The sequence below is a fragment of the Salvelinus namaycush genome, chromosome 25, assembly GCF_016432855.1.
Source record: "Salvelinus namaycush isolate Seneca chromosome 25, SaNama_1.0, whole genome shotgun sequence".
NCBI classification, from domain to species: domain Eukaryota; kingdom Metazoa; phylum Chordata; class Actinopteri; order Salmoniformes; family Salmonidae; genus Salvelinus; species Salvelinus namaycush.
The window spans coordinates 2,278,870-2,298,791 of record NC_052331.1 but is presented as its reverse complement, the minus strand read 5'-3'; the positions used below and the strand labels follow the sequence as shown (position 1 = coordinate 2,298,791).

The 19,922-nt window shown below is 41.3% G+C and overlaps 1 protein-coding gene across 12 annotated transcripts in view; it reads right to left on the bottom strand.

Annotated features, from left to right (window-relative positions):
- Window positions 1-4,938: 4,938 nt before the first annotated feature.
- Window positions 4,939-19,922, bottom strand: part of LOC120020117 (muscleblind-like protein 1) — a 76,400-nt gene continuing 61,416 nt past the window's right edge. For 3 of the 12 annotated variants that reach the window (XM_038963565.1, XM_038963566.1, XM_038963564.1), the window contains exons 3-13: window positions 17,410-17,580; window positions 17,171-17,221; window positions 16,724-16,936; window positions 15,988-16,227; window positions 14,695-14,748; window positions 13,506-13,659; window positions 12,560-12,595; window positions 10,994-11,079; window positions 9,016-9,060; window positions 6,482-6,553; window positions 4,939-5,822 (exon numbers count right to left, since the gene is read on the bottom strand). In XM_038963565.1, the coding sequence (XP_038819493.1) occupies window positions 6,497-6,553; window positions 9,016-9,060; window positions 10,994-11,079; window positions 12,560-12,595; window positions 13,506-13,659; window positions 14,695-14,748; window positions 15,988-16,227; window positions 16,724-16,936; window positions 17,171-17,221; window positions 17,410-17,580 (1,107 nt within the window). In that variant the 3' untranslated portion in view covers window positions 4,939-5,822; window positions 6,482-6,496. The remainder of the gene's footprint in view (window positions 5,823-6,481; window positions 6,554-9,015; window positions 9,061-10,993; window positions 11,080-12,559; window positions 12,596-13,505; window positions 13,660-14,694; window positions 14,749-15,987; window positions 16,228-16,723; window positions 16,937-17,170; window positions 17,222-17,409; window positions 17,581-19,922) is intronic. The other 9 variants (XM_038963567.1, XM_038963568.1, XM_038963571.1 and 6 more) reach the window with 9 other exon arrangements.

The window sequence follows — 19,922 nt, the reverse complement described above, 5'->3', positions numbered from 1 at the left end:
AAGTCCCTCCAGCTGCTGTTCAAGGCAGTTGCACACAGAGACACTGTAGTCTGCCTGTCCAGCACCAGGAGAAGGAAGGTTGACAAAGTACATGTGTTCTGTGTGTTGCACCATGCTTTGGGGAGTATCATATGCTCAAGCACTATTGAGCACATCTGCAGCAATTACTGACTGACAGCCTTGGCAGCTGCCATAATACTATGCCTTTAGGGGTGTGTGGGGGGGGGCGTTTTTGTTGTTTGGTCACTACATTAATATTGAAATATGGGTTATGCATATTTATAATGACAGTCAGTTTTTTTCCTTCTAATAAAACTCGTTTTTGTTTTTGTTGTTCAAACACTACTACTACTTCAATAAAATAGACAAATATAGGGCCTATGTCTGTTATTGCTGTTTTTTCCTCTAGTAAAACTTTAGAGGAGTGTACGTTCATACAGTATGTTGCTGGCATACTAAAGCTGGCCTCAATCTTCGCCAAGAGGTCCAGCTCCAGTTACGTTGGTCCAATAATGTTCAGTGCTGTTTGTGTGGTTTCTGAAAGTACAGAATAAAGAGGGAATTTGTAGTAATTATACCGAACTAAAATGATTTTGACGATTTCACTGCGTTACAGTTCATGTAAGGAAATGAGTCAATTTAAATAAATTCATTAGGCTCTAATCTATGGATTTCACATGACTGTGCAGGGGCGCAGCCATAGGTGGGCTTGGGAGGGCATAGGCCTATCCACTGGGGAGACAGTAACCAGCCAATCAGAATGAGTTTTCCCCCAGAAAAGGGCTTTATTATAGACATAAATACTCCTCAGTTTCATCAGCTGTCTGGGTGACTGGTCTCGACGATCCCATAGGTGGCTGGTGTGGTTACATGCTGTCTGTGGTTGTAATGCCAGTTGGAAGTACTGCCAAATTCTCAAAAATGACGTTGGAGGCGGTTTATGGTAGAGAAATGAACATTGAATTCTCTGGCATCAGCTCTGGTGGACATTCTTGCAGTCAGCATGCCAATTGCATGCTCAATCAAAACTTGAGACATTATGTTGCGTGACAAAACTGCTAATTTTAGATTGCCATTTATTGTCATGCTGTTTAATCAGCTTCTTGATATGCCACACCTGTCAGGTGGATGGATTTCCTTGGCAAATGAGACATGCTCACTAACAGGAATATAAAGAAATGTGTGTACAAAATTTGAGAGAAATATGCTTTTTGTGCATATGGAACATTTCTGGAATCTTTTATTTCAGCTAATGAAATAAGGGACCAACATTTTACATGTTGCGTTTATATTTTGTTTGTTATAAGTTGTGGCATATGTTTATTATAAGCATATTTTCTCTATCAAATTCATGACTGTAATTTACTTTCCACAAACATGACCATGAACGAGGGCTATACTCTAGGAAGCAAAGGAACAGAAAACTAATCTCCTCGGAAAGGTGTCTTGTCATCTCTTTAAAGGCCCAGTGTAGTCAAATACGTGATTTCCTGTGTTTTATATATATTTCCACACTATGAGGTTGGAATAATAATAATGAAAATTATGATAATGCCCTTTTAGAGTAAGAGATGCTTCAAAAGACAGCCTGAAATTTCGGCTTGTTTTGGTGGTATGGAGTTTTGGCCTACCTGGTGAATTTGGCCTACTAGGCAGTAAATTAGTCAATTGACCAATAAGAGACTTCTAAACCTCTCTGACAATACCAGCTCGATTTCAGTTTTCCCCTCCCCACTCAGACCACTCAGACAGTCCTAGTTAAATTATTGCTTGAGAAAATGCTCTTTTTGACCGTTTTAATGGTAAACAATCGTAGCAAGGCACTTAACGGTTACCCAGAAATGATTTTATATAGAGATAAAAACAGCTGCAATGGACCGTTACAGTAATGTGTTATAGACAAAGTTAACATGCAAACAGGAAGACCACAGATGAGTTGCGTGAGCAAATCAGTTTTTTTTTTTATTCAATTTTTTTTTATATATATAATTCAGAACAGCAAGAGTCAATTATGGCAACAATTTTTTTTGCATAAAACAAATCTGAAGACAAGAGTAGTACATTATTCTGTAGCAACTATAAGCAAAAAAAATTAAGTGTTCACACATACTAAACAGTCAAGCATGTGTGTCCCCAGCAGGGAAGAAAGACCTTGGTTTAAGCTGAGAGACAGTGAAATCTGCCCACGCAGCTCTGGTTGGTTTGGAGAAAGTGACGCTTTGGTTCCATAGCACTTATACAGCGACCTCGAGTCAGAAATAGGATGACCTCGACTGAAGACAATTACATTCATTTGAAAGAGTGTTTACCTATACATTTTGTACGGTACGGTGGGGAGCCTTCACCTGCCGAGTGCACAGTTGTCTGGTATAATTAGCTGTGCCCTGTGAGTCCATGTTGACTTGAGTGATCTTACGGGGATTCGAGAATATTTCTGGGGTGGTTTTGTGTTAACGTTACATTTTATTCTTGAGAGCTCATGTAGTTTCTTGGTAAAAAAAATGTATATCACAAGTGCAAGTGTTCGATTACTTGTCAAAAGTCTTATTTCCCCTGTCTCCCCAAATGTATTTTTGTAAATTGAAAATATAAAACTTTCCATATCTACTTATATAGATTGTTTACATTTGTGTTCTTTTTACATGCAATGAAACTAAAATTTGAAATGGTTTGTAATATATTTTTTTGTAGTTATTGTACTGTAGGGCTAGGCATGATTTGAAATATGGACAATATATAATATTTATTGTATATCATATACTACAAGGGGAGTGAGTGGGAGTGAATGTGGGGATTACGCCCCTTGAGGATTTCCTGGCAAACTACTAGCCACTGACAAAAGCTTAAAAACGCATAGCTTTTTCTGAATGCATTGGCCTAGAAACTGGCACCATTTTCTTTCTTTTTGCAAGCAAATTTGTTTAGCTGGTCTATCCGTTTCATTTTTTTTTTAAATTAACCTAAAAAAGTACTTATCATTATAGAATTTTTTATTCAAAATAATATCTCAATATGATAAATGTTTTTTTTTTTCTCTGTTCATTGACTATGTACAGAAGTGCAAAAAGTCAACCTTCGTCCCTTAGGTTAGAGTTCGTTCATCTGCAGCATTACCGACCTTCCCGATTCAGCAAAGTCCACTACCTCACCTCTACTCTCACTATTCACCAAACTCCAGAGACCCATCAATCTCACTGTTCATTTTGCGCTGACATTCAGGGCAATCTTAAGAAATATTAAAACAATATATATATATTTTTTTTAATTAATGGATACAGTAGAAAATTACTTTTTGTTCCTTCTCTAAACATGGACAATCTAAATTTCGACACAATATACACGACCGGTCAAAAGTTTTAGAACACCTACTCATTCAAGGGTTTTTCTTTGTTTTTACTATTTTCTACATTGTAGAATAGTAGTGAAGACATCAAACTATGAAATAACACATATGGAATCATGTAGTAACCAAAAAAGTGTTCAACAAATCAAAATATATTTTATATTTGAGATTCTTCAAATAGCCACCCTTTGCCTTGATGACAGCTTTGCAGACTCTTGGCATTCTCTCAACCAGCTTCACCTGGAATGCTTTTCCAACAGTCTTGAAGGAGTTCCCACATATGCTGAGCACAACGTAGAAAAGAATAAAAAAGAAAAACCCTTGAATGAGTAGGTGTTCTGAAAGATTTGACCCGATAATGTGTTTTCAAACAAGATCTCGACTTGTAGCTAGTTAAAACATTCGTTTTCAGCCAGAGTTGATGCCTCGGCAACACACCAACTGATGCCGTTCATTGTATCAATATCAAAAGGTCTTTGATCAACATTTTTGATCAACTTCTTCAGACGTCCAGCTACAAGAATGATGGGAATACTTATTCTGACTCCACATATTATTATTAATCATTAGTATGGTTTGAAAATCCAAATCTCTACATTTACAACGGCTATATAATAATGTTGTCAAGTAGAATATAATAAGGCAGAAATCTACAAACTAAATATTCAAATAGATTAAAATCCTTAAGTAATACATAACACATGAGTTCAATGAAATTTAAGAGTAAATTGTTACTTGAGAAAAAAACTAAACCAAAACATTATAAGGTGTATGTATGTGTACGGACTATAATATATAATTGGTGTTCGTTGCCTGTATGGTGATTGAAAGTACATTTGATTGGGATGGAACCCAGTCCTGTAATCTAAGGCTTCAATAGAAGTACATTACAATCAGTAAAGAGATCTTACACCTCAGTCAAAACAACAAAAACGAAATCACAGAACATAATGGCATGTGAAAACAAGGGTTTTGAAATGAAATCTCTGCTCCCCCAATTCTGTGTTGAACCTTTCTTGAATTTGGCCATATACTCCGGTAACCCTTCGTGCATGAGCAGAACTGTGCTTTGGTATCCTGAATCAGATCAAATCTGATCAAAAAAAGTGAGATACTTTTCCCTTCTGTTTGATAAATTCACATCAAATTAGTTATTTGTTGTATTACCTCAATTGAAGGAAAATGTGTCTATTGAGAGGTAATAGGTCTGGGGGAGCACAAAAACACTCAACCAAGTGCATATCTTCTTATGACCTAATCAAACGTATCTTTTTTTTAACAACACATGGTTTGACAGTGCTTCTTTCTAGACACACTTTTAGAGTCCCTCCACCTATAACGAAAAAATCAACTCAAAAACAACATTTTGATATAATACCAAAAGATCGTTTTTGAGTGGAGGCGGTTGGGGACAAGGAAATGAGACCTCATGGAGAGCTAGTACGCCCCCTATCACTTCAACAGGCATTAGAGTCTACTGACTTACAACTCTCCCAGTCACTATGAGCTCTGAGTCATAGATCACCCCATCTGATAAATACAACGATAAAGCAAAAACAGAAAGGCAAAAACAAAAACAAATTGATAAAAGGCACCTCTTTTTTTTTTTTTTTTCATTGCAAGAGAGATCAAAGGCTGGAGAGGAACCCATTCCTAATATCAACCAAAAAAATCAAATGGCACAATATATATATAAAGAAAATACACAATGGAGAAATGATGTAAAAAACAAAACTCGAGCCATAAAAACACATATCTTAGGTAAACAGAATAACACTGCTGAAATAACACTCTGGTTTGGGATGTATGGCCTCTATGGCACACATTAGGTGGTTAAAGCTAGCATGGTTGTGCTTCAAAAGGTACACAGGTGTGTTTCTTACCCAGAACATTCATATGTCCCTGACCCTCATTTTATCATCTAGCTTCACTCGAAGCCTTTTTAAAAACAGAAAACTGTACATGCTAAAATGTGTTGTGCCTTTCTGATTTCAATTCAAATTCAAGGTGCACATTTGCATGTATTAATTTAAAAACAAAACAAATAAAAAAAATGCTGTCTTGGTCTACCGAGGTACCAACACAGTATTCTGTACGTTAGACGCCACAACATCTCGCTCTCAGCCTCGTGTGTGTGCAAAAAATGTAAAAAAATAAATGTTTTTGAACACACAGGTGTATTGTGAATGTACTCAGTGTCTGTCTGTCAGCATGGATAGACAGACACTCCTCTTCTCAGCTGGGTGTTGACTTGGAGGACAAGGAGGTGTGTGTGTCTGTGTGTGTGTGTGTGCATGTATGTGTGTCAGGGCATCGACTGGGCACACCGATGTTGGCATGTGTGACAAGAACAGCATTGCGGAGCGACTGAGAGATGATGACCGATTCTCCTCCTGTCCATTGCTTGACATTCTGAACATTATATACAAAAAGGCTGAATTATTTAGGCTTGTACAGTGCCAGCACACAGTCATTTGATCTGCAAAACAAGAGACAAGGAATTTAAAAAAAAATTTAAGATAGAAAAGTTATTTTCATATGTAGCTCGTCTTCCAAGATCTGGATCTTATTTTTGTTCGCTGAAAGGTTGCTTAAAATCGGCCATCTGCAGTTTAATCAATAACCTTGCGGCCACCCCGCCACCGCTTTTGGTAAAAAGCTGAAAGATGGGTCTGGAGAAATATAACCAATCTCAAATTCATAGACAGAGCTCTGGATGTAAGGACTGACAATCCATGATATCAAAATTGTTTATGTTATTACCATCAAGGACCACTTTGGAAACAACTTTTAAATGTATACTTTCAAGTGCTATCGTCTGGAAATACAGTGTACATCTTGCTGTATAATGTTTTTACCCAAACAAATCAAAATAAATTCAATGTTTGCATTTACATTGTTTACAAATATTGGATGAAAACAAGTTTATAATTTGGATTCTGATGGGATACAAGAGTTAAACTAAGCTCATGAGGCATCTATAAGTAATATTCTTCAAGAATCAATGGGTATATATTCATTTCAATGTCCAAAAATGTATGATTGCAGATTGCCCCTTTAAATGTATAAAAATAAAACAAACACACAAGCTGCACAGTTCAACGTACTGTAACGAAACAGAGAGGAATAGAAACTCACTGTTCTTGACTCGAACTACATTTGAGTCAGATACTTGTGACTACTCAGATGATCGGCAGAAATGATTGGAATCTGGGGATGGAGACAGAGCAGAGAAATCAAACACAGCAAACCTCGTACGCAGATCATCGGACACCCACTAGCCCCACATCAACAGTTTTAACCACATTTCCGAGTTCATTACCGAAAAGGAGATGAAGATAAGACAAAATGTGGTTACAATGTTGCAAAGATAAAACAAAGCATTTTATAGGATCACTGAAACCTGCTAACCAGCATCATTATTGGAATGTTTGGCAATGGGAGGGTGGAGGAAGAAAATAAAATGTCAGTCGCTAGTGAGGTGTCTCCTCGTGCAAACTTAAGTCCTACAGAACCAGGGTTGACCGGTTCAACCCCTGGGGTTGGAACCAAAATTATTTTCCAATCGTTTTGTATTGTTTTTCTTTCCGTTCCACTGTTCCAACCTGTAAAATAAAGTCCTGAACCGGTTCGGACCCCCAAAAAAGTATTGGTTTATATCGTTCCTTTTTGTTCCTTCTTAAACCTCTGAAATAGTTTTTTACATTAGCTCGACATTAAATTACTTCACAAATCAGTGAGGATAGAGCAGTATGGAGCAGGCAAGCTATAGTTGTTTAAATCCGCGGTGGACAGACAAGTGAAAGGCGCGAGAAGCGACTTCAATTTTGCGGGTGGGGGGAGAGCGAGACAGGTTGAAGGAGGAGGCTTGGCTTGAAGTTCTGGGCATATTGTTATGACATGCATTATCTCAATTAGGCCCACAGAACTATACCTACGGAAGAACGGCTTCTATGGAAAATCTTTGAATGTCTATTGAACTTCCGAGAGTTAACATTGGACCAGAGCTAGCTAGCTATCTAGCTAACAAGCTTGTGTGTGCAGAGTGGCACCATAATTAAAAACAATGGTTAATAAATCCAATGTGAATTGTAAAAGCTATAGTATTAAAAATCTCTCCCTAATTTCTGAATCACGCTTGTAAGGTCAGTAGGTTACAGTAGCCTAAGCTTCGGAGGGGGAGGGGCAGGTTGCCTACATGCTCACACCGGCAAATATTTTCAGCTGTCAGGCAGACACTGGAATAAGTTTCTGAGTGACAGAGGGAGGGCTTTGCATAGCTGCCTTGTAGTATTTTTTTGAGGGACTGAAAATAATTCCTGGAACGTAACATAATAATATTAACCGGTTCCCATGCTTTTAAAATAACGGTTCTGAACTGGAACAGTAGAGATCACTTTCCTTCCCGGTTCTGATTCTGTCTCCCCGAAAAAGTTTTTGGGGGGGTGTTTCGGTTCTGTTCCCTGAAGTGCAGTTAGTTAAGCATACATTTTTTCCCTTGGGATAATAAAGTTTCAACTAATGTCTTTAACTTTAAGGGTTGTTGCACTCCCATTACATTATACGTAAAATATGTTAATATTTCACTATGTACATGTATTCTTTCCCTTGTCCTATTTGACCACATACAGTATGGTCTGAAATTATTGACACCCTTGATAAAGATGAGCAAAAATTACTGTATAAAATAAATCATTGAAATACTGAGCTATATTGTATGCCAATATTTTTGGGGGAAATTACATTATTTTATACTAATACAATTGCTCAGAGAAGGAGATTTTGTTTAACAAGTAATACAAAAAATACAAAAATAGGTAGGGGTCACTATTATTGACACCCCTGTTTTCAATACCTTTCAACACCTCCCCTTGAGAGGATAACGGCACTGAGCCTTTTTCTAAAATGTTGAAGAACACATTGGGAGGGATCTTAGACCCTTCCTCAATACAGAATCTTTCCAGATCCTTGATATCCTTTGTCTGCGTTTATGGACTGCCCTCTTCAATTCAAACCACAGGTTTTCAATGCAAAATGTGTATTTTGTGATTTTTGATGTCTGCTTGGGATTATTGTCTCGCTAGAAGATCAACTAGCGGCCAAGTTTCAGCCTCCTGGCAGAGGCAACCAGGTTTTTGGCAAAAATATCCTGGTACTGGGGAAAGTTCATGATGCCGTTGACCTTAACAAGGGCCCCCGGGACCAAAGGAAGCAAAATGGCCCCATAACATCAAAGATCTACCACTATATTTTACAGTATGTATGGGGTCCTTTTCTGCTTATGCATTCTAATTTCGACACCAAACCCACCAGTGGTGTGCGTGGCCATTCAGCTCAATTTTCATGACAAATGTAAATGCCTAGAGTTTGCTAAACAACATTGGCACTTGGATTGGAACTGGTGCTTTGGTCAGATGACATGTAAATAGAGCTCTTTGACATCTTTATCAAGGGTGTCAGTCATTTCTGACCCCGCTGTATACTCCTCAAGGGCCTAAGCAGCAGAAGAAGAAAGAAATGTGTCCTCAGAGTCCTCAGACACTAATATCTTTGACTGCATGTAGGCAGCAGCAGAAAAACATAAGCCGAGCACCAAATGGCACAGATAGCAACTGACGCACCTACTGTGCAAAACGCTTGACAAAAAATAAGCAAAACTAACTCATACATACCAATTGCATGTATTCGTTGGTAGTCAACTTTGATAAGGAAGAGTCCTCAAAATGAGAAAGGACAAAGATCAAGGTTAAAATGACGTCAAAGATGAACGACATACTGTAAATGTCTCCCCAGAATGACTAGTTAATGACACATATAACTTGTTTAATAACTACATTCAAAGTTGACCATTAACATGATACATAGACGTACTGTTCTAATAACCTTTCATTAAACGGTTATACTCAACAACCAGTGTAGGCCAACAAGAGGGAGACTGTCTCCCATCCCATCCCTAGCAGACAGGGAAGCACCTACAGAACCTCCATGTGCGCTGTGCGTGAAAGGCATATATATATATATATATATATACTGTATACACAGTGCCTTCGGAAAGTATTCAGACCCCTTGACTTTTTCCACATTTTGTTACATTACAGCCTTATTCTAAAATGTATGAAATTAAACAAAAATCCTCATCAATCTACAAACAAAACCCCATAATGACAAAGCTAAAACAGTTTTTTAGACATTTCAGACCCTTTACTGAATTCTTTGTTGAAGCACCTTTTGCAGCGATTACAGCCTCGAGTCTTGACGGGTATGACGCTACAAGCTTGGCACACCTGTATTTGGTGAGTTTATCCCATTCTTCTCTGCAGATCCTCTCAAGCTCTATCAGGTTGGATGGGGAGCGTCGCTGCACAGCTATTTTCAGGTCTCTCCAGAAATGTTCGATAGGGTTCAGGTCCGGGCTCTGGCTGGGCCACTCAAGGACATTCAGAGACTTGTCCCAAAGCCACTCCTGCGTTGTCTTGGCTGTGTACTTAGGGTCATTGTCCTGTTGGAAGGTGAATCTTCACCCAAGTCTGAGGTCCTGAGCGCTCTGGAGTAGGTTTTCATCAAGGATGTCTCTGTACTTTACTCCATTCATCTTTCCCTCGTTCCTGACTAGACTTCCAATCCCACCACCATGCTTCACCGTAGGGATGGTGCCAGGTTTCCTCCAGACGTGACGCTTGTTTCATCAGACCAGAGAATCGTGTTTGTCATGGTCTGAGAGTCCTTTAGGTGCCTTCTGGCAAACTCCAAGTGGGCTGTCATGTGCCTTTTACTGAGGAGTGGCCTCCGTCTGGCCACTCTACCATAAAGGCCTGATTGGTGGAGTGCTGCAGAGATGGTTGTCCTTCTGGAAGGTTCTCCCATCTCCACAGAGAAATCTGGAGCTCTGTGAGAGTGATCATTGGGTTCTTGGTCACCTCCCTGACTAAGGCCCTTTCCCCCCGATTTCTTAGTTTAGGAAGAGTCTTGGTGGTTCCAAACTTCTTCCATTTAAGAATGATGGAGGCCACTGTGTCCTTGGGGACTTTCAACGCTGCAGAAATTTTTTGGTATCCTTCTCCAGATCTGTGCCACAAGACAATCCTATCTCGGAGCTCTACGGACAATTCCTTCGACCTCATGGCTTGGTTTTTGCTCTGACATGCACTGTCAATTGTTACACCTTATAAAGACAGGTGTGTGCCTTTCTAAATCATGTCCAATCAATTGATTTTACCACAGGTGGACTCCAATCAAGTTGTAGAAACATCTCAAGGATGATCAATTAGAAACAGGATGCACCTGAGCTCAATTTTGAGTCTCATAGCAAAGGATCTGTGTGTAAGTGTAAATAAGTGTAAATAAGGTATCTGTTTTTTAATTTTAATACATTTGCAAAAAAATAGAAAAACAGTTTTCGCTTTGTCATTATGTGGTATTGTGTGTAGATTGATGAGGGAGAAAAAATATATTCATCCATTTTAGAATAAGGCTGTAATGTAATGAAAAAAGGGAAAGGGTTTGAATACTTTCCGAATGCACTGTACAAGAGGGAGAGGAGAGAAAGAGAGAGAGAGAGAGAGAGAGAGAGAGAGAGAGAGAGAGAGAGAGAGAGAGAGAGAGAGAGAGAGAGAGAGAGAGAGAGAGAGAGAGAGAGGTAGAGGAGCAAACCTGATTGGCTGAGGAGGTTGCGAAGGGACCGCTTGTGCCAGATGTGGTGGCTGCAGACCCTTGCGTACCACCGTGCATCATGGGTACTTTTGTCAAAAGGGAAAATCAGATAAGCAAAAACCCATAGAGGAGTAGTGTGACAAATTGGGCACCAGGAAAACGTGAGGGGACAGGTGAGGGGGGAGAGGGGCAAGGGCCCGATTCTAATTCAATAACTCACTTCCTTTTTCTCTGCCCTCGCTGATGCATACTCAAAGATCTGAGAGGATTGGATACGTGTAAGCAATATGATGCAGACAAGACCTAGCCTAGAAGAAGGTTGGGTTGGCAGTAACCATATTGCTTAAACACTTCCAGTCCTTTCTGATCTGAGAATGGAAAGACACGAGGGAGAGGAGAAGGGAGTAAGTTATATGATTGGAATCTAGCCATGGGTGTTAAAGGGATAGGGATTTCAGATTGGTACATCTGTGGATGGCATATTGAGGTTATACCAGACTAAAGCGGTATAGAGTCTAAGGAATATTTACAGTAACATGTTTGGTAGTACACCTGAAACAGAATAAAACTTACATTAAAACATACACTGAGTGCACAAAACATTAGGAACACCTGCTCTTGCCATGACAGACTGACCAGGCAAATCCAGGTGAAAGCTACAGTATGATCCCTTATTGATGTCACCTGTTAAATCCACTTCAATCAGTGTAGATGAAGAGGAGGAGACAGTTTAAGGAGGATTTTTAAGTCTTGAGACAATTGAGACATCGATTGTGTATGTGTGCCATTCAGAGGGTGAATGGGCAAGACAAAATATGCTTTTGAACGGGGTATTGTAGAAGGTGCCAAGTGCACTAATTTGAGTGTGTCAAGAACTGCAACGCTGCTGGGTTTTTCACGCTCAACAGTTTCCCGTGTGTATCAAGAATGGTCCACCACCACCCAAAGGACATGCAGCCAACTTGACACAACTGTGAGAAGCATCGGAGTCAACATGGGCCAGCATCCCTGTGGAATGCTTTCGACACCTTGTAGTCTGTGTGTCAACGAATTGAGACTGTTGGCAAAAGGGGGTGCAACTTAATATTAGGAAGGTGTTCCTAATGTTTTTCACACTCAGTGTATAATCGCCAGTATTACGATTTATAGTTATGAGGAAACACAGCATTATTTTTTTTTAAATGACAAAGGAAATGTGCAAATGAGTATATATTATATGCCACAACCAACCCTGTGACTCTGTCAAAGCAAAGGCAGATCCAACTACATGTGGATCTGACCATACTGAGGATTATTAAATGGAGGGAAATTAAAATTATTCACCTGATCCCAGATCTGTTTGTGCTGTCTTGCCAACTCCTATGGTTATTGAGTGCTCCTATCTTGCTAACTCCTATGGTCACTCGTGTGACAACGACCCTAGCAGTTGACTAGACAGCACAAAAAAGTGGGAATCGTGCTATAAAACTATATGGGTTCACTCAGATGTGATGGTTAGATAGATTGATGTGCGAGTCACTGGCAAGGCTGAAAGCTAATTGGTGGAGAAGGAAAGCTGGAACCTACCAACACCGGCGGTGGGGGTCATGCAGAATATTGAGCCTGCCCAAATGCACATCATGCAGTGCAACAGGAAGTGTGCAACAGGAAGTGGATTGGAAAAGGGGGAGAGAAATCAAAACAGCCCGTCACAAGGTTCGTTAGAATGAAGGAAGAGATCAGGTTAATTAATTAACTGGACAGCATTCAGTAACACAGTAAGTAGTCATCAGTGGAAATACAGGTGTGCTGACCAGGGTTGGGGTAAATTCCATTTAAATTCCAGTTAATTCAGAATGTAAACCTAATTCCAATTCCAATTTAACACATATCTCATTGAAAACCATTGAAGAGGATTGGAATTGGAATTTCCGTGTTTCTAAATTGACTGGAATTGAAATGAAATTGACCCCAACCCTGGTGCTGACCAAACTAGCCAATAAGGAGAATCAGGTAGAGAGTCAATACAGATCAGATAAAAACATGGATATTCATGTGCAATAAACAGTGATAATAATAGTAATAGCAATCATCAATCGATGAATATAAATAGTTAAAGTCATAATAATAATCATAATAGTGACACGAAAGCATACACACACGCTCAAGACAGAATCGAAAAAGTGTAGCAGTTGAATATGGAAGCAGGACATACATTATGTTGCCAAACAGATGCAAGGGGACAGAAAGGAAAAACGTCCCGATGCAGTCTCCATCTGACCACATGCACAGCCCCCCCAGCCCAAACCAAAGCACATTACCAGTGAGAGAACCTGAACACCTGCACCACTTTCAGATGGCGGCGTGGAGCCTTTAACACTGTTATCGCAACGTTTGCACTGTTCACCTTCTACGTACTCTAACTCTCTTGCTGAGCTCTAACTACCTTCAGTGTCCGGGCAGGTCTACTCGTTCTAGTTCTACGTATGAAAGAGACCATGTGAAAGCGACGTGGGCGCCCTGGGAGCCATACCTGAGGGGAGGAAGGCAGCCTGCTGCTGAAACTGCATGTTGGCCAAGGCGTGTTGGTACTGGAGCATGCCGGTGTTGAACATGGCAGAAGCCCCATTAGGCTTCTCCATGGCTGCCCGCTTGGGCATGGGTGGCATGACACTATGGGGGATCCCCTGCCCAGCCCCAATGGAGGGAGGGAAAGAGGGATGGGGGGGGAGGGGGAAGAGAGAGAGCGAGAGAGAGAGAGAGAGAGGAGAAACAAACAACGAGAGAGAATGAGAGAGAAAGAGGTGCGTGAGGGAGGCGTGAGAGAGAGGGTGTGTTGGAGGTAAAAACAGGAAAGAAAACAAAAAAGAGAATTGGTGTTAAGTTAGAGGATAAAAGAACATCACAACAACAAAGTGTAACCGTGTGTAACACCAGCAAGCAAGCAGCAGTCTACATAATTACTACACAAGCAAGAGCATGGCACTAACTGGGGCTACATAGTGACTCTATAAAGCATTCATATCCATGATACAATCAGTTACTAAGCTTAATATGGAGGATATACCGTATAAATACACCTTGCGCTGACTTAATGCAACTAAAGCAAGCATTGCTCTATTAATTAAACAATAAGGCAGCTAAGAAGAGGAAGAGATAGGAAGCATAGAGAGAGAGGGGGCTGCACTGCTAGCGCCATGATCAACTGAATTATGAGCAATCTTATTAACTCGGGTGGGAATGGATCCCTACAATATGACTTTAATCATATCCCACTCAATCAGACATGCACTAGGAACAAATACATGCATATATACTGTACATACATACTACTGATTCACAACACATTGTGCATAAGCTCGAGCCATGCCACCATTTACATTTACTGTTAAAAGCTAAAATGTCCTCAACCCTCTCCTACTGTTAACATAAGCTATACGTGATTAATTGATTGTGGGTCCTTTATACAGATTCCCATGTCGAATTGATGTTTGTTTGGGAAGCAGGTTTTTAATCGCAAACATGGTGGAGATGGTCAATTCAGTCAAAGCCGGGAAGGAAGCCACAATCAGTTTATCACAGGCAATAATGACACATATAGCAACAGGAGGAAAGAAAACACATTACGATAACAAACAATAATTAAAGTAGCTATATCTGGGTTAAGACATTGCACTACGACAAAGCCACATGCCAAGCTAAAAGGTGAAAGGTCATAGTACCAGGTCAAAGGTTGCGTCGAGGGGTCGCTTCAGTGATTTGACAGCCGACTGAGTCTTAATTAGCAGGCAGCGAGCACATGATGGCAATGGGCCAATGGGGTTCAAGCGCATTAACATAAACCAGCAAGCAGAGGTGCATCATGGGGGCAGCAGTGCAGTTCGGGTAGGTGAGAAAAAAAAACAAATAAAAAAACAAATCATTGGAACGCAGTATACAAGGGGATAACATGACTAGGGCATGCACAGTGTGTAGATACTACAGTACTACGGCTGAGAGCTACAGTACAGTACATGGTCATGAGTTCAATAATGGTCTAGCTATATCAAATACTGTGAAAAGATGTAAACAAGAATAAAATGGAATGTACACTGTCATTACTTCAAAACTGGGCATTGAGTGATATGATCACACTTTAAAATAACTACAACTTATGAAGCATTCATAAACCCTTTATAAGGTCTACATAAATGCTTCATAAATCATTTATGAGCAAATATCATACTTTATGAAGTGTAGTATAGGGTTTATACCACATCTGGTATAGCACCAGATGTAAGGACCTGTTATATCACCTTTATATAGTGTGACATTTGCTTATAAATGATTATGAAGCATCTATGCAGGCCTTATAAAGGGTTTATGAAGCCTTTATTAAGCAATATGAGCTATAGAATGTTTAAAGTGGGACAAGTGGGACTATTAAACGATCAAAAAGCAATACACTCTTAATCTTTCACTGTGCACATCATAGTCATTGTCTCATTACAATGACTAAACACCACAATGTTTGTTTTTTGCTCTTCATACAAAGCATGGCAAATACAAGGAACAATAGACAAGGGTTACAACGCTAGTTCAGCTGTGGATGTTCAGCTAGAGAGGAACGACCATTGTTATATTAGACTTAGACTGCAGTCAGAGAAGCACATTAAATGCATTGAATGCCAAGAGGAACCTACGCAGGGGAAGCACACATTGAGACAGAGGATGTAGATACAGATACGATCAGTCAGATCAGCTAAACGTCGGTGGGTTTTCTTTATCAGCTAACGCCATCAGGCAGAGAAAAAGACTGAGCCATATAATATAATAGAGATGTTACCTGTAGGCACATATCTAAGATCAGTTTCTCTGCTTACCCTTCCCCAAATCCTAACCATATCCATTGCAACGTCAAAACGCATAACTGACCTTAGATCTGTGGCTACGGGCAGCTTCATCCTACTGTGTGTATTTCCTCATTCCTACAATGCGACTGTTTCCTAGATGATCCAAGATGGCGGACTACTCACCATGGCTGCGGCGGCAGTGGCCTGGTTCACCTGATGCTGTGCAGCCTTGATCTTGGCCTGCAGGTGGGCCGGAGGGTGGAAGTACTTGCACTTCTCCCTGGAGCAGCGGCCCTTGATGTAGTCCATACACACGGTGACCGTGTTGTCGTTGGTGTCAATCATGGTGCTGTCGGAGGGGTGGGAGAAGCGGCAGTCGTTCTCCCCCCGGGAGCAGTTGCCCCGCTGGTACTCACGACACACCTGGCGAGGGGGAGAGGGGTGTGGGGGAGGGATGAATACATGGATGTACATTGATACACACTAGCTTGGTTTCCATCCAATTGGCGACAGAGTTTCATGTGAATATTCTAAAATCTGCATCAAGAAAATATCCACCGCCATTTATCGCATAATTCATTTTCATAATTCATATGAACGCATAATTCATTCATTTTCATTAATTTCATTATCAGCATTTATAAAATTGGACCAAAACTTCCTGTTTCCATCACAACTGGCGTGACTTTTTTTTTTTAAATTACGGTATGACTTTACACACATAAAAACTGTAGATGGAAACGTGGTTACAGCCATACAGACATAAGCATTGAGCAAAGTCACTGTGTGTTGGACGTGGCATTTGAAGGGCAGCAGAGGGCAGCACTGGCTTTTTGTTAACGCAGCATGTTGTGGCCTAGAATCAGCACAGGCTGCTGGAGCGGGGTGGAGGGGGTGTCCGTCAATCTGAATCTCTTACCTCCAGTCTGTCTGTCCTCATGAGTTTCTGTGCAGCTGCGGCTGCAGCATTGGGGACCTGGCCATGGTTGGGGTGGCCTGCCATGAGGACCTGCGGGCTGGGCATGATCTCTGCCTGCATCAGGCCAGGCGATACCGGGCCCAGGTACGGGTTGAAGGCTGCTGCCGCCGCGCTGGCATTGGTGGCCAGGCCTGGTGCCATAGAGAACATAGGCTGCAAACGGGAGGAGGGGGCGGGCAGATAGAGACAAGGGTCAAAGGTGAGAGGTTATATTTCCTGGTATGTTAAATGTGCTGTATTCAATGTTATGTAGCTTATCTAAACTGATACTGAATTCCCTATATAGTGCACTGCTTTAGGGCTCTGCATGGTCAGAAGTAGTACACTATATAGGGAATAGAGTATCATTTGAGACGCAGCCGACTGTAAGTGTTGTCATGTAATTACTTGATGTAAACTGAACCTGTTGCTGTCTTGGACCAGGTCATAGAGACTAACCTGGATTGGCAAAGGTTGAATAAAATGAAGAGGGGTTTCAGGTCCTGGGATTCAGTCACAGTTCAGTTATATTCTTTTCCACTCACGTGTATGTGTGTGTGTGTGCATTTGTGCGCACATTTGTGCATGTGTGTGTTCTCTCACCATTGTGTATGTGTGACTTCACATCCCTACTGTATTTGTCTCACCATAGGCTGTAGCTGTGTACCGGGCATCATGGCGTTTGCGAGTTGCATCTGCTGGGCCAGCATGGCCATGTTCTTCTGTTGGATTAGGTTGTTCCTGCCATTGATCTCTAGCTGGGTCTTTAGGTGGCCAGGAGGGTGCAGGTACTTACAGTTCTCCCTGGAACAACGGCCCTGAGAGAGGGAGAGGGAGGTGCGATAGGGGAGTGGGGGGGGGGGGGGGGGGGGGGGGGGAGTTTGGACAGCAAGAGAGAGAAGCAGTGTGTCAAAGTAAAGTAAGTTGATTCAGATTCAGACAGCACTGCTTTAAAGACGTCCTCTAGTGATTCTTGATCTTTTACTGTTGAAAAGCGATATCCCAAGTATGAATTCAGTAAAGTACACACAAAAAATGTTTGGAGCAAAATTGTGTTTTTTTAGAGACAACAAACTTCAAGGAGACTGCCTCGCCTGGTTCACCAACTACTTCTCAGATAGAATTCAGTGTATCAAATCGGAGGGCCTGTTGTCCCGGACCTCTGGTAGTCTCTATGGGGGAACCACAGGGTTCAATTCTCGGGCCAACTCTTTTCTCTGTATATATCAACGATGTCGCTCTTGCTGCGGGTGATTCCTTGATCCACCTCTATGCAGACGACACCATTCTGTGTACTTCTGGCCCTTCTTTGGACACTGTGTTAACAAACTTCCAAACGAGCTTTAATGCCATACAACACTCTTTCCGTGGCCTCCAACTGCTCTTAAATGCTAGTAAAACTAAATGCATGCCCTTCAAACCATCGCTGCTCGCACCTGCCCGCCCGACTAGCATCACTACTCTGGACGGTTCTGACTTAGAATATGTGGACAACTACAAATACCTAGGTGTCTGGCTAGACTGTAAACTCTCCTTCCAGACTCATATTAAGCATTTCCAATCCAAAATTAAATCTAGAATCGCCTTCCTATTTCGCAACAAAGCCTCCTTCACTCACGCTGCCAAACATACCCTCGTAAAACTGACTATCCTACCGATCCTCGACAATGTTTTTTACAAAATAGCCCCCAACACTCTACTCAGCAAACTGGATGCAGTCTATCACAGTGCCATCCGTTTTGTCACCAAAGCCCCATATACCACCCACCACTGCGACCTGTGATGCTCTCGTCGGCTGGCCCTGGCGACATATTCGTCGCCAAACCCACTGGCTCCAGGTCATCTATAAGTCTTTGCTAGGTAAAGCTCTGCCTTATCTCAGCTCACTGATCACGATAACAACACCCACCCGTAGCACGCGCTCCAGCAGGTATATTTCACTGGTCATCCCCAAAGCCAACACCTATTTTGGCCGCCTTTCCTTCCAGTTCTCTGATGACCAATGACTGGAACGAATTGCAAAAATCGCTGAAGTTGGAGACGTATATTTCCCTCACTAACTTTAAGCGTCAGCTATCTGAGCAGCTTACCGATCGCTGGAGCTGTACAGAGCCAATCTGTAAATAGCCCATCCAACTACCTACCTCATCCCCATATTGTTTTTATTTACTTGTTTTTGCTCTTTTGCACACCAGAATTTCTACTTGCACATCATTATCTGGACATCTATCACTCCAGTGTTAATTTGCTAAATTGTAATTATTTCGCTACTACCAACTCCATTTGCACACACTGTATATAGATTTTTCTATTGTGTTATTGACTGTACGTCTGTTTATCCCATGTGTAACTCTGTGTTGTTGTTGTTTTTGTCGCACTGCTTTGCTTTATCTTGGCCAGGTCGCAGTTGTAAATGAGAACTTGTTCTCAACTGGCCTACCTGGTTAAATAAAGGTTAAATAAATAAAAAATATATTCAAAGAGTTGGTATGTTGGGAATCAGTGATGTCATCAGCCTCGTCCCTTGCTTGAGGAACAATAGAGGAGAAAGAGAACAAAAGAGGAAAGGACCCCCCCCCCCCCCACACGTTTGCTATGTCATGACTTACCTGGACCACCTATTGAGATGTGCCTTTTGTTAAGTAAATCAGGTGTTAAAAGAGGTGAAAAGGAGACTGGAGTGCCACTTTCAGTTGACGACTGTGTGCGTGTTTCTGTGTGACTGTGTCAGTGTGTGTCAGTGTGTGTGTGTGATTTGCTGGGAGCTGTTTATAGCTGCATGCCCCTAACCCTGTTTCACCCTAGGTCTGGGCTATGCCTGGCACTAACTAATTGTTAAGGGCTCTTGATTTCTGCTCTATCCTGTGGGACAAAAATGTCTGTGTGTGTTTCTTTGTGCGTGTGTCAGTGCGTGTGTGAGTGTGTGCCTTTAAGCATGTGTGTGTGTGTCTGCATACGTGTGTTTGTTCAGGTCAGAAGAGGGTCTCTGTGACGCTTTAAAAAAATATATTTTACAAGGTAAGTTGACTGAGAACACGTTCTCATTTACAGCAACAACCTGGGGATTAGTTACAGGGGTGAGGAGGGGGATGAATGAGCCAATTGTAAGCTGGGGATGATTAGGTGACTGTGATGGTATGAAGGACAGCCTGGGAATTTA